The sequence below is a fragment of the Budorcas taxicolor genome, chromosome 15 (genome assembly GCF_023091745.1).
Source record: "Budorcas taxicolor isolate Tak-1 chromosome 15, Takin1.1, whole genome shotgun sequence".
Classification (NCBI taxonomy): Eukaryota; Metazoa; Chordata; class Mammalia; order Artiodactyla; family Bovidae; genus Budorcas; species Budorcas taxicolor.
Window position 1 is genome coordinate 77,685,851 of NC_068924.1, and position 13,997 is coordinate 77,699,847.

The 13,997-nt window shown below is 41.4% G+C and overlaps 1 protein-coding gene across 1 annotated transcript in view; it reads left to right on the plus strand.

Moving 5' to 3' along the window:
* Positions 1-843, plus strand: part of LOC128059977 (fatty acid desaturase 2-like protein FADS2B) — a 42,097-nt gene extending 41,254 nt beyond the window's left edge. Inside the window, exon 12 of the mRNA XM_052652204.1 lies at positions 783-843. Coding sequence (XP_052508164.1) covers positions 783-843 — 61 coding nt within the window. The remainder of the gene's footprint in view (positions 1-782) is intronic.
* Positions 844-13,997: the final 13,154 nt, after the last annotated feature.

Here is a 13,997-nt window from a genome sequence, read left to right on the forward strand (position 1 = left end):
ACTGTCTACCATTGCCCTCCTCCTTTCCTGCCCTCCAGATATCTGACCTCCCTACAGTTGCCACAGAACTCCCTGCCCCTTGCCATGACCCATCCTTGGTCACCTTCTCTTCTACCGGAATAATCTTCCAACTTGCCACCCGCCTCCTGTCACCTTCTCAAGTTCCATTCACTCTCCAAAGCTCACCTGAAAGGTCTTTTCTTCATCTCAGTCCTCCCTTGCCCCCAAGACTACACCTGTAGAGAAGAAGAGAAATGCTTGGTTCTCTTCATGTCTGACCTTTATCACAATCATGGTTCAAGAGCATATTGGGTAATACGTGTCTCCCAATGCAGACCAGGAATTCCAGGTGGACAAGACTCTCATCACTCCTATTCACTCCTGTATCACCAGAGCCCAGAAAAATATTTCCCTTTTTAAAGTAGGTGAGGTAGGTGGGTACAGGATGAGTTGGTTTATAGTTATATGATTTATCTTATAGAGATTCAGCCGAGCTTTTTCTTTTCATACTGGAGAAAAGGGAAATGATGCTTTGGGGTACAGAAAAGCATGCAACAAAAGAAAATCTCAATCTCCTCCATATAGAAAATGTGAACTCACCTTCTAAAACATAAGTCAGAATGTATTTGACTCCCTCCACCGGGCAAGATAGAAAGAGGCCTTTCAGATATAGCTGAAAATGACAGCGTTGTAAAGTATTAAGTAAAAGAGCAAATGTTCCATGAAGTAGCTCCTTTGACCCGAATCTCACCTACTCATGATTTTGTCTGCACCTCTTGCAGGGCCCTGAAGAAGTACGGAGCCCTCTGGAAGGAGGCTTACTGCACACATTCAGAAATATAATCCAGATGTGCTGGTGCTAAAGAGAAAAACCACAGGCCCCAAAAGTGTCACTTGTACTAAAGCCCATGATACCAAACCTCTATAATACCTGACAGAATTGCACTTAAAGCCTTCCCCAGAAATACAATCTTAATCAACTAGTCTGGAATTTTGGGGTAGGCAGTGTGGTGATAATCTGTTGCATTCTACCCCTTCTCCATTCCTGCCCCTGGCCCAGTGAAAGATTTATCTGCATGATAAAACCCTTGTAATCCCTCCCCCCTCATAAAAAAAAAAAGGTGTCTGCCCCAAATATACTTTGCTGATGGCTTCCTTGCCTTTCCTTTCTTCCTATAAAAACCTTCCATTTGCACAACCCCTCAGAACTCCCTTCTGCTTAATAACTGGGATACTGCTTGATTCATAAGTCATTGAATAAAGCCAATGAAGTCCTCAAATTTACTCAATTGAAGTTTTTTTAACAGCTTGTTCAATAAACTTCCCAGAGGAAGACATGAAGGCCTATTACTTTCACAATTTCCTAGATCACTGAGCATGGCGTTCGAATTCAGATGATCAATCCTGTGGATCATGTCTGCCCTCTGCTCACTGGCCACATGGATAAAGATGGCTTAACTGGGCAGACTTCCATGTAAACTAAATGACTCATGAGAGTTATGTTACAGTCCTACCTGAAATTCTTCAAAGGATTCCCATTGCTCTTGCAATAAAGTTGCAATCTGCAACCTGGTGATTGCCAACAGACTACCAGCATTGGCCCTCCTCCAGGAGCCCTGCCCCACCTTGTATAGTCCCTCCCTCAGCTTCAGCCCCAGGCAGCCAAAGTAGGCACAAGGGAAGAATTTTTGATCTCAAATAACACCCAAAAACTAAGTCTCCATACCACCTCCAGGGAACCAAAGGATCAGGACATGACTGGAATTTGAATGCCAGAATCCTTTTAGAAGTGAAGGGTTCTCCATCCTAGAAGATCCCATGTTGAAGCTTCAACCATATCCCATCATAAATGGACAAGTTACAAAATCCACTCATTGAAACCTGCTTCACCAACATTTCTGCCAACTAATACATCCTCCACCAACTCATAATGTTTGACCGAATCTCAAATCAAAGACACAGATTTGAGCCCTCCCCACGTCTCCTCGTCAGCTGGCCTCAAAATAGAACTCTTCTCAAAAGCTGGTGCCATAGTATTGGTTTCTACGTGCTTCAAGTAGTGAGCCCTTTGCTTGGTAAAGATTTTAGGGAAGCCTCCCCATTAATTCAAGGCCTCCTTTTGATATATTCTGTAGTAATTACTAAAGGTATAATTTGACATCCATTTATGTGATTCCTTAGTTTTCCACTGTAACCTGCAATATCCGTAAGAGTAGAGACTGCCTAACATGACAGAGACACCCAATGACAACGTGCAGAAGGAAAGGAGGGAGGGAGCTGGAGAGGAGAAAGGAAGGGGGGAAAGAAGGAGTTTGTCAACTACAAATTGGCACTTGACAGCTACCTCTACAAAGAATAAATCAAGTGCTGCTGCAGCTGCTGACATTCAATACCCTCTGAAAGGAATATACAGTGGAGAACAGGAATGAGGCACTCTGTACTCTTGGAAAAACTGGCAGGACAGGTCTTCAGATAGTTAGATATTTGCAGAAGAAGATTTTATGAGCCCAGTTATTACATCTCTTCATGTCCAGAAAAGCACTAAACTCATTAATGGCAAATTTGCTCATGACTAGCAGCAAACCTCTGCCAAAATGCGTGCATGACTGCAGGTGCCCCCTTCACTAAAATCATATATGACACTTACCTTATCCCCTAACAAGACACTGAACTTTTTTCAGAGATAAGAGAACAAAAACTATAAGTCAGGCAGAAGGTCCTCTTTGGAGCAGTTTCTCAGAGCTATCAGAAATCCTGTCTCCCAGCCTGTAGTCCTCATTTTGCCCCAACAGAGCTTAACTCACAGCTCTCATACTGGGCCTTTCTTTCAGTCTATAGAAAGAAGGGAGAGAGGGAGGGAGGGAGGGAGGAGGCAGGAAGAAACAGCTGTGTGTAAATGTTGCTGTTCTTCAGTCTCTAAGCTGTGTCCAGCTCTCTTTGTGACCCAAGAATTGCAGCACACCAGGATTCCCTGTCTTTTGCTGTCTCCCAGGGTTTGCTCAAACTCATGTCCATTGAGTCAGGGATGCCATCTAACCATCTCACTCTCTGTTCCTCCCTTCTCCTCCTGCACTCAGTCTTTCTCAGCATCAGGGTCTTTTTTAGTGAGTCAGCTCTTCAAAAATAGGTAGCCAAATACTGAAGTTTCAGCATCAGTCCTTCGAATGTATATTCAGGGTTGATTTCCTTTAGGATTGACTGGTTAATCTCCATGATCTTCAAGGGACTCTTGAGAGTCTTCTCCATCACCACAATTGAAAAGCATCAACTCTTTGGTGCTCAGTCTTCTTAATGGCCCAGATCTCACATCTGTACATGATTGCTGGAAAAACCATAGCTTTGACTATATGGATGTTTGTTGGCAAAATGCTGTAAGTATCAGTTCAGTTCTGTCGCTCAGTCGTGTTGGACTCTTTGCAACCCCATGAATCGCAGCACACCAGGCCTCCCTGTCCATCACCATCTCCCGGAGTTCACTCAGACTCATGTCCATCGAGTCCGTGATGCCATCCAGCCATCTCATCCTCGGTCGTCCCCTTCTCCTCCTGCCCCCAATCCCTCCCAGCATCAGAGTCTTTTCCAATGAGTCAACTCTTCGCATGATGGCCAAAGTACTGGAGTTTCAGCTTTAGCATCATTCCTTCCAAAGAAATCCCAGGGCTGATCTCCTTCAGAATGGACGGGTTGGATCTCCTTGCAGTCCAAGGGACTCCCAAGAGTCTTCTCCAACACCACAATTCAAACGCATCAATTCTTCAGTGCTCGGCTTTCTTCACAGTCCAACTCTCACATCCATACATGACTATTGGAAAAACCATAGCCATGACTAGACAGACCTTAGTCAGCAAAGTAATGTCTCTGCTTTTGAATATGCTATCTAGGTTGGTCATAACTTTTCTCCCAAGGAATAAGCGTCTTTTAATTTCATGGCTGCAGTCACCATCTGCAGTGATTATGGAGCCCCCCAAAATAAAGTCTGACACTGTTTCCACTGTTTCCCCATCTATTTCCCATGAAGTGATGGGACCGGATGCCATGACCTTCGTTTTCTGAATGTTGAGCTTTAAGCCAGCTTTTTCACTCTCCTCTTTCACTTTCATCAAGAGGCTTTTTAGCTCCTCTTCACTTTCTGCCATAAGGGTGGTGTCATCTGCATTCCTTCTAATTACAGAGTAAGATAAATTTTATCAAGTTTATGAAGAGCATTTCTACATTCTAACTCTGAATTATTAAAATTCTTAGCAATAGTTATGAGCATCTTCTAAGCAGCAAGTACTGAGTTGTACCCTTCATAAGTATTATTCCATTTAGTCCTCACAACAATTCCAAAGGGCAAGCTTTATAATTCATCTCATTTTGTAGATAAAAACATGAGACTTAAGGGAAGCCGAGCGACTTGCCTGATGGCACAGGTGAGCTGAGTGTAGTCTCAGACACAGGGATGTCTGACTCCGTAGTCAACACTCATTAACCTCCAACAAACCAAAAGTGAAGGGGAATTAAATGGCATTACAAGTCATGAGCAGTGGGCACATTTGAACTCTAATAGCTTCTCAGAAGCTGATGGAATAAGTATTAAAGGAGTTATCATTCCACCTCACTGGGATCAGCCACCTGGGGAGGGGAGGATACACGGAACATACGACAGGCACAGCAGCAGCATAGTAAGGATGCCTGTTGGCTAGTCTCTACTCCCTAACCCTAAAAGAGTATTATTCACCTCAGAGAAACTCACTGGGAGAGAATCAAGCAGAGATTTCTCCTTTCAGAAGGGACAGACACTGCAAAAGACATGGAAGAACAGAATGGAGAACTGGATTCGAGTCTTTGCAATTACGTAGCATGAATTCAGCCTGGGAAGAGTTCACCTTCCTTGGGCTTTTCTCTGATATTCTAATTCCTTGAAATAGCCTCCCTCCTTTTCATAAAATCAGGTAGTGAACTATTCCCTACATTTTCAGTCGGGCATTAGACAAGGGTAGCTGCTTGGATTAGAAGTCAGGAGCCTCAGTCCTAATTTCAGCTCCTCAATACCGTACCGTGAAATTGCCCATGTCTCTCACACATTGCCTCGATCTGTAAAACAGGTGGGTACATAATATTACCTGGTTTATCTGAAACATAGCATTGTTGGGAAAACCAAATAAAGTAAGGCAAATAGAATACTTTCATAAGCCATGAACACTCATTCACATGCTGGTTATTGTTATTACTGTAATGATGGTTCCTCCCATCCTGGACCCATCAAAAGCAAGAGTGGCCCCAAGGTCAACAAGATTTACAGGACAGAAAGACAGGGAACCATCTTAATGATCCCAAGGGCACATTTCCTTAGATGAGAGAATTATGAGTTACAAGTGAGACAATGATTTCTCCTGTTACAACAGGTAACAATTGGGAGTCACCTTCCACCTCTGACTTTACTCAGTCCCCTGGAACCAGCAGCCAGATCTTAAGCCAGAGGAATAGGGAGTCATGGGCTCCAGTTTTCCCAACTTCTAATTAACCATGTGAGTGCACAACTCTCTACTGGAAATCATACCCAATATATCACTTGTTCCTGAAACAATACACTATAAAGTATTTTCTTAGCTATTTCCCTGATAATCATCCACCTGAAGGACATAGAAAGTATAGATTGAAAGTAAGCTCTACCCAGAGGAGGAATCACGGGTACTGTTTCTTTCCCACATTCCTTTATGAAAACTTGCATAAAGACAGTCATGTTGAAAGAATTTACCAGTGAACATCTATCTGGTCAGCTATCATCCAAATTTTGATGTTACATTTTAGTAAGTTTGTTTTATTTTATATCTATCCATCTGTCTCTCTATCCATTAATCTATCTCTAAATTTTCAGGGGCTTATTTATAAAACTAAACCTCAGATTATGCAAATAACAAAGTTCATTGCTCATCTTCAATAAAGAATTGTGTAGCAGCTTCATCTTTAAGGGGGTTTTATCGGAATGTTGCTATGTGAAGGGAATATAACATGGTTAACGTTGTGGAAAATAAATTTACTCAGTATAAACCTTCTTGTGCAAACATTTATCCTTCATTATTTATTGAGCTTTCAATATTTATTGAGCACTTACCATGTGTCACACTTGGACCAGATGATGTGACCAAGAGATCCAGGAGCCCAGGTTCTTGAAGCTCACAACCTAGTAGAAAAAAAAATTAAATAAATAAATGGAAGAAAAACCAAGATCGTCACATCTGAAGAAAACAAAAGGGTGTTTTCAGAGTGATAAGCAGGGACTAATCAAAATAAGGAGGGTCATGGAAAAAGGAGGAAATAATACTTGGTCAGGCAACGTGCTGTCAGAGTCTCTGCAAAACCTATGAGTCACTCCCATCGTGTGACTTGGAGGCTTTCACCACTACAGGTGGGATAGGAGAGCCCTCCTCTGTCTAAACACCCCCTCAGTGCCATCCACACATGCCCAATCTTGAAGCAAAGGATGGAGGGGAACTAAGGCAAAGGGGCAGAAAATGTCACAGTGCACCTAGAATCCCTAAGGACCACTCAGAGAATGAAGCTTCCCTGGTGGCTCAGATGATGAAAAATCTGCCTGCCAATGCAGGAGATCCAGGTTCTATCCATGGATTAGGAAGATCCCCTAGAGAAGGAAATGGCAACCAGCTCCAGTATTCTTGCCTGGAGAATTCCATGGACAGAGGAGCCTGTTGGGCTACATACAATCACAGAGTCAGACGCAACTAAGCAAGTCACACTAATATACTCAGAGAATGCAAGAGGGCAAAGCTGCTTAAGTGTAACTATGTCAGGCACAGGGGCCATTTTTGGAAGGAGAGGAAAAAGGAACAAGGTCATAATAACTGACTGTGTTCTTAAATTTATGAAATACTCCTGCATAATAGAGGAAAGTGAAAGTGGCTCAGCCATGTCAGACTCTTTGTGACCCTATAGACTAGTCCATGGAACTCTCTAGGCCAGAACACTGGAGTGGGTAGCCTTTCCCTTCTCAAGGGGATCCTCCCAACCCAGGGACTGAACCCAGCTCTCCCACATTGCAGGCAGATTCTTCACCAGCTGAGCCACAAGGGAGGCCTGAGAATACTGGAGTGGGTAGCCGTACTCCACTGCTGACCCGCTCCTGACCCACTTCTTCCTGACCCAGAAATTGAACTGGGGTCTCCTGCATTGCAGGTGGATTCTTTACCAACCGAGCTGCATAATAGAAGAGATCCCCCGCACAAGGCTGGACAAATTAAGGCTGAGTCATTTGCACTTCTATAGACAGAACCTCAATTAAAGAAAAATGTTTCTGTTTATGACCCTACTGTAAATCACAGTCCCTCTAAGTAACTTCAGACCAGTATTGGAACTTGACAAGATAACAGTTCACGCTTCCCTACACGACACAAAAAGGCTCATAAATTACGGCCTTCCTGCCCAGTCACCCTTTCTGCGAGTCATCACCACCATGCTTTCAATGATGCAGACCCTCAGAACTCTGTCTTATTACCTGGAAAGCCTCCACCATGAGCACCTCTCCTTGGATTGGAGCATGCTGTTCCTTGAGCTTGCAATATTTTTGCAGGCTACTCCACCTTGCAAGCTTCTAGTCACGCCACATAATTCAAGTCAAAAATTAGCCTGAAACATTTGGGATTCCCCCACCATCTTGCAAAAACAGTATGAATCACTCACTGTTCTTTGTAATGGTGATCCCCAACGAGGTACACTTCCGTACAAGGTACTGACAAGGATTCATTTCCAATATATACAAAGAACTCATGAAACTCACTCTCTAAAAACAAACAACCAATCAAAAAATTGGCCGAAAGTCTAAGACACACAGATAGCCAAGAGACACAGGAAAAGATGCTCAGCATCACTAATTGTTCAGTTCATTCAGTTCAATTCAGTTCCATTCAGTCGCTCAGTCATGTCCGACTCTTTGTGAACCCATAGGCTGCAGCACACCAGGCTTCCCTGTCTATCACCAACTCCCGGAATTTACTTAAACTCATGTCCATTGAGTCGGTGATGCCATCCAACCATCTCATTCTCTGTCGTCCCCTTCTCCTCCTGCCTTCAATCTTTTCCAGCATCAGGGTGTTTTCAAACGAGCTGGTCCTTTGTATCAGGTGGCCAAAGTATTGGAGTTTCAGCTTCAACGTCAGCGCTTCCAATGAACACACCCAGGACTGATCTCCTTTAGGATGGACTGGGTGGATCTCCTTGCAGTCCAAGGGACTCTCAAGAGTCTTCTCCAGTTCAAAAGCATCAAATCTTCTGCACTCAACTTTCTTTATAGTCCAACTCTCACATCCATACAGGAGAAAGGCAAATCAAAGCTACAATGAGGTGCCAATCTACTCTGATCAGAATGGCCATCATCAAAAAACCTACAAACAATAGATGCTGGAGAGGCTGTGGAGAAAAAGGAGTTCTCTTGCATTGTTGATGGGAACATAAATTGATACAGCCACTTGGAGAACAGTATGGAGATTCCTTAAAAAAACCTCTAAAAATAGAATCACCACTGCTGAACATATAACTGAGAAAACCATGATTCAAAAAGACACATGTGCAAAGCACCATCAACACCAAGAACTCAGGATTCCCTCCACATCTGTCCTCAACTCTCAATATTTAATTAAAAGAATGGTTACTATGGCATGTTCTTGCTGAATTCCAGGCACAGGGTTGAGAATTTTATGGATATTATCTCACTCAAACCTCAAACACTTGAAAGAGATAAAAACCTGCCTAGAGCAGTAGGAAACTTGCTTAAACCTCAGATAACTAAAATAAAAAGTGTATAAGATACACATTTCTCTAAGAAGTAAAATAGTTTTTAAAAATAGCAAATAGCAACTATATTTAAGCATTCTATGAATAATTTGCAAAATAAGTTAAAACACATAAAGTGTTTAGAACCTTGTTTAAAATAGATAATATATAATTTTAGAATTAATATTAATATTGTTTGATTTCTTTATTTTGAACACTGAGGTGCTTTTCCTATCCTTTAGGGAAGATGGCATAAAATCACAGAAATTGCAGCTTTTCTGGTAATGTGAAATTCCTATCTAATTCCATAAATTTTATCAAGTAGTGCTCTGACAAGAATATTAGAGATGCATGAATGGTCAGACAAATAGGCATTGCTGATTTTAAAAATCAAAAGCAAACAAACATGTAGTCCCTGCCTTCAAGAAAGATAATGTAATCAATCACGGAAATGTAACTGTAAGCAAATATTGTAACACCAGGCTTCCCAAGTGGCTCAGTGGTAAAGAATCTGCCTGCCAATGCAGAAGACACGGGTTCAATCCCTTGGTCAGAAGATCCCCTGGAGGGGAAATGGCAACTCACCCCAGAATTCTTGCCTGGACAATCCCATAGACGGATGAGCCTGGCAGGCTCGCTGTGAGGTCACTAAAGAATCAGACACGGCTGAGTGACTAAACGACAACATTATAATACTCTCTCTTTTGCAGGCAAATTTAAAAGAAAAAAAATTGTTAAAAGGATTTATCTCCTGTACTTTCCAATAAATTTTGTTCTGAAATTAAACTTAACCTTAAAAAAATATTAGTCTATTTAAAAAGATGAAAGAAGGTGATTGGGGTTTTTTTTGTTTGTTATGTTTTTTAATTTATTTATTTTAATTGGAGGCTAATTATTTTACAATATTGTAGTGGTTTTTGCCATACATTGACATGAATCAGCCATGTGTGTACATGTGTTCCCCATCATGAACCCCCCTCCCATCTCCCTCCTCATCCGATCCCTCTGGGTCATCAGTTGAACCTGAAGCAGGTTAAACGTAAAGAGGTAGGTTGAATGGAGTTTTTATTTTCCTTCTATATACTTTAGGGATTTTGACTCTTTTTAGTAACAGACATGAATTAATATAGCCTTCTAATAGGAATTTAAAAGAATTATTTCCATCTATAAACATATTAAATATAATTGATGACATTGTTTATGAATGATTTAAAATTTTTTTCTATGTAATTATTTGTGTGCATACATGTACAGTCATAAAAAACCCAGTCCGACTTCAGCATAACAAGAAAAGATGCTTTTGTTGGATAAATCTTGCCACCTTGTGGTGTCTAAAAATAATACTGTGCTTGAAGTATTCACGCATGTGGTCAACAAGAAGCACTGTCCTTTAACCAGGCTCTCCTGCCCTAGTCACTTATAGAATCCATACCCTTCCAAGTATCCATAATCTAGAATCCTCACTTTGTAGTATTTATTATGCTGAATAATTTACATATATTTGCAGTTGTTTATTTTCCTGTCTCTTCTCTAAACCACAGACCCCAGGAACACTGGGTGATTTTTGCCCTGAGTCAGACATGACTGAGCCTGCGTGAAGTAAAGCACAGTGTTTCACACACATACACAGTGCAATGAGCACTATATCCACGCTAATAACACATCCGCCCTCTCACATCATCGTGTGTGTGTGCGTGTGTGCGTGTGTGTGTGTGTGTGTGGAGGTCGCCTGAGGTCTACTCTCTTAGCAAGCTTCCAATATAATATAACTGTTAACCGTGACCACCATGCAGCACTTTGGGTTTCTCAAACTCATTCATCGTTCATAACTGAAACTTCACACACTTCAACCAATATCTCCCTGTTTCCCACACCTCCCTGTCCCTGCTGTACTCACTATTTCTATGAATTTGACTTTTTGAGATTTCACATGTAAGTGGGATCCTGCAGTGTTTGTCTTTTTATGCCTGGCTCATTTGCTTCGGATAACGTCCTCCAGGGGCTTACCAGGTGGCAACTGCAATAAAGAATCCTCTTGCAAAACAGGAAACACAAGATATGCGGGCTCAGGCTCTGGGACCGGAGGAGCCTGAAGGAGGAGCCCACTCCAGGATTCTCCCCTGGGAAATCCCCTGGACAGGGGAGCCTGGGGGGCTACGGCTGACGGGCTCGCAATGCGTCGGACACAACTGTGCTCCGGACCGAGCACGCTATCCTCCAGATCCGCCCATGTTGTTGCAAAACCCAGGCTCCCTTCATTCTAAAATTGTAGGGACAGATAAAGATGTGGCGCAGTTTCTTTATCCGTTCATTCATCAATGGACATTTAGAATATCCAATGTACTGATTTCATTTTCTTTGGGTACATATTCAGAAATGAAATTACTGACTCATATGGTAGTTCTGTGTTTAGAGAAACCTCCGAACTCTATTCCATAAAGCCTATGGCAATGTTCCTTCCCCAAAATGCATGAGGGTCCTTTTTCTCTACATCTTTCACTGCACTTGTTATCTTTTGTCTTTTTGTCAATAGTCATTCCAACACGTCTGAGTCCATACCTCATTATGGTTTTCATTTGCGCTTTCCTGATGACCACTGATGTGGAGTATATTTTTATATACCTAATGGTCATTTGTATGTCTTCCTTGGGGAAAAAGGTGCCTATTCAAGTCCTTTTCCCATTTTTAAAATCAACCTCTTTGATATTTTCTTCTACTAGGATGTTTGAGATCCTCACATGTTTTGGACATTAACTCCTTATCACATCTATGATTTTCAAGTATTTTTCCAAGTACAGGTTGTCTTTCCATGATGATGATAGTTTTCTTTGCTGTGCAGAAGCATTTTGATATAGTCCACTTGTATATGTTTGCTTTTGATTTCTGGGCTTTTGGTGCCACATTCAAAAAATCATCGCCAATGTCAAGGATATTTCCCTCTATGTTTTATTCTAGTTTTTACAGTATAAAGTGTTACATTTAAGTCTCTAATCTATTTGGGGTTGGCTATTGCATGTGCTGTAACAGCAGGGGCCCACCCGTATTTCTCTTTTGCATAATTACTCATGGCTTTTTATTGCAGTCCTCTCACTTTTATCTTAAAACAGCATTGTTATGCCTTGTAATACCTATTTAAAAATATTTCATCAATTCAGGACTTCCCCGGTCATAGATTTTCTCTGAGTGTGTTTATGTGTGTGTATAGAGTATATGCCAAAGCCTTTGACTGTGTGGATCACAATAAACTGTGGGAAATTGTGAAAGAGATGGGAATACCAGACCACCTGACCTGCCTATTGAGAAACCTATATGCAGATCAGAAAGCAACAGCTAGAACTGGATATGGAACAACAGACTCGTTCCAAATAGGAAAAGGTGTATGTCAAGGCTGTATATTGTCATCCTGCTTAATTAACTTATATGCAGAGTACATCATGAGAAGCGCTGAGCTGGAAGAAGTAGAATCTGGAGTCAAGATTGCCGGGAGAAATATCAATAACCTCAGATATGCAGATGGCACCACCCTTATGGCGGAAAGTAGGGGGAACTAAAAAGCCTCTTGATGAAAGTGAAATAGAGTGAAAAAGTTGGCTTAAAGGTCAACATTCAGAAAACTAAGATTATGGCATCTGGTCCCATCACTTCGTGGGAAAGAGATGGGGAAACAGTGGAAACAGTGGCAGACTGTCTTTTAGGGCTCCAAAATCATTGCGGATGGTGATTGCAGCCATGAAATTAAAAGATGCTTACTCCTTGGAAGGAAAGTTATGACCAATCTAGATTCAAAAGCAGAGACATTACTTTGCCAACAAAGGTCCGTCTAGTCAAGGCTATGGTTTTTCCTGTGGTCATGTATGGATGTGAGAGTTGGACTGTGAAGAAAGCTGAGCACTGAAGAATTGATACTTTTGAACTGTGGTGTTGGAGAAGACTCTTGAGAGTCCCTTGGACTGCAAGGAGATCCAACCAGTCCATTCTAGTATGGCAAAACCAATACAGTATTGTAAAGTAAAATAAAGTAAAAATTAAAAAAGCAAACAAAAAAATAAAGGAAAGTGAAAATGTTTAAAAACATAAATAAATAAATAAAGGAGATCAGCCCTGGGTGTTCTTTGGAAGGACTGATGCTAATGCTGAAACTCCAGTACTTTGGCCACCTCATGCGAAGAGTTGACTCATTGGAAAAGAATGATGCTGGGACGGATTGGGGACAGGAGGAAAAGGGGACGACAGAGGATGAGATGGCTGGATGGCATCACCGACTCCATGGATGTGAGTTTGAGTGAACTCCGGGAGTTGGTGATTGACAGGGAGGCGTGGCGTGCTGGGATTCATGGGGTTGCAAACAGTCGGATACAACTGAGTGACTGAACTGAACTGAGCTGATACAGTACAGTGACTGAACTGAACTGATACACATACAAAGTTTACATGTATTGAAACTATATAAAGTATGTTTGCATTTATTTGCTATACCCATTCAGCAGATTATACCAGTCAACTATCTCTCAGAGAAAAGATTCATTTTTTTAAAAAAAAAAGCTGGCCAGAAAAGAAAGCAAAGTTGATTTAGTTGAGAGCAATGGTCTTTATTTCCTTGAGTTTCAAGACTATTTCCTTCCCCTTACGGCCTCTGTCAAAAAGTACCAGGAAGCATTGACTTTCTTTTTTAAAAATTCTTTGCTTCTCTATCACATATTTCTAAAATTCCACAAGAATATGATTATCTTTTTTAATAGAATGTCCTTTGGGAATAGTCATGAGTTAATCATAAAATGTTTAATATTCTCTTTCAGTGTGATTAGTTATTTGAGCCTTATTATCCTCCCTCCTTGCTTCTTTCCACTGTTTTTTATAATATCATGGGACCCTACAAGGTGTAACCTCCCTAACCATCAGGAGGACCAGGTTCTTAATGCTGCACTTCTACCTCCATGACCTGAGACAGTCAGTTCTTTATTTATTCGTCCCTCGTCTCACAAACAGAAGGATCAGCCCTGATTATCGCTAAGGCAGTTTTCACTTCTAACATTTCTGGGATTCAGAAAAACTTTGAATGAGTTTCAAACCTGAGCAATCAGTAGTTTAATCTTCGGAGAAGCTATTACAGCAAAAAACTAACAAGTTTTTCATCCCAGTGTGAGACAGACTCCAAGACCCAACATTTTAACTAATCTTCTCTCTAACAAGATGCTTTGGGCATTATTAAGACTGATTGAGTGTCCAGA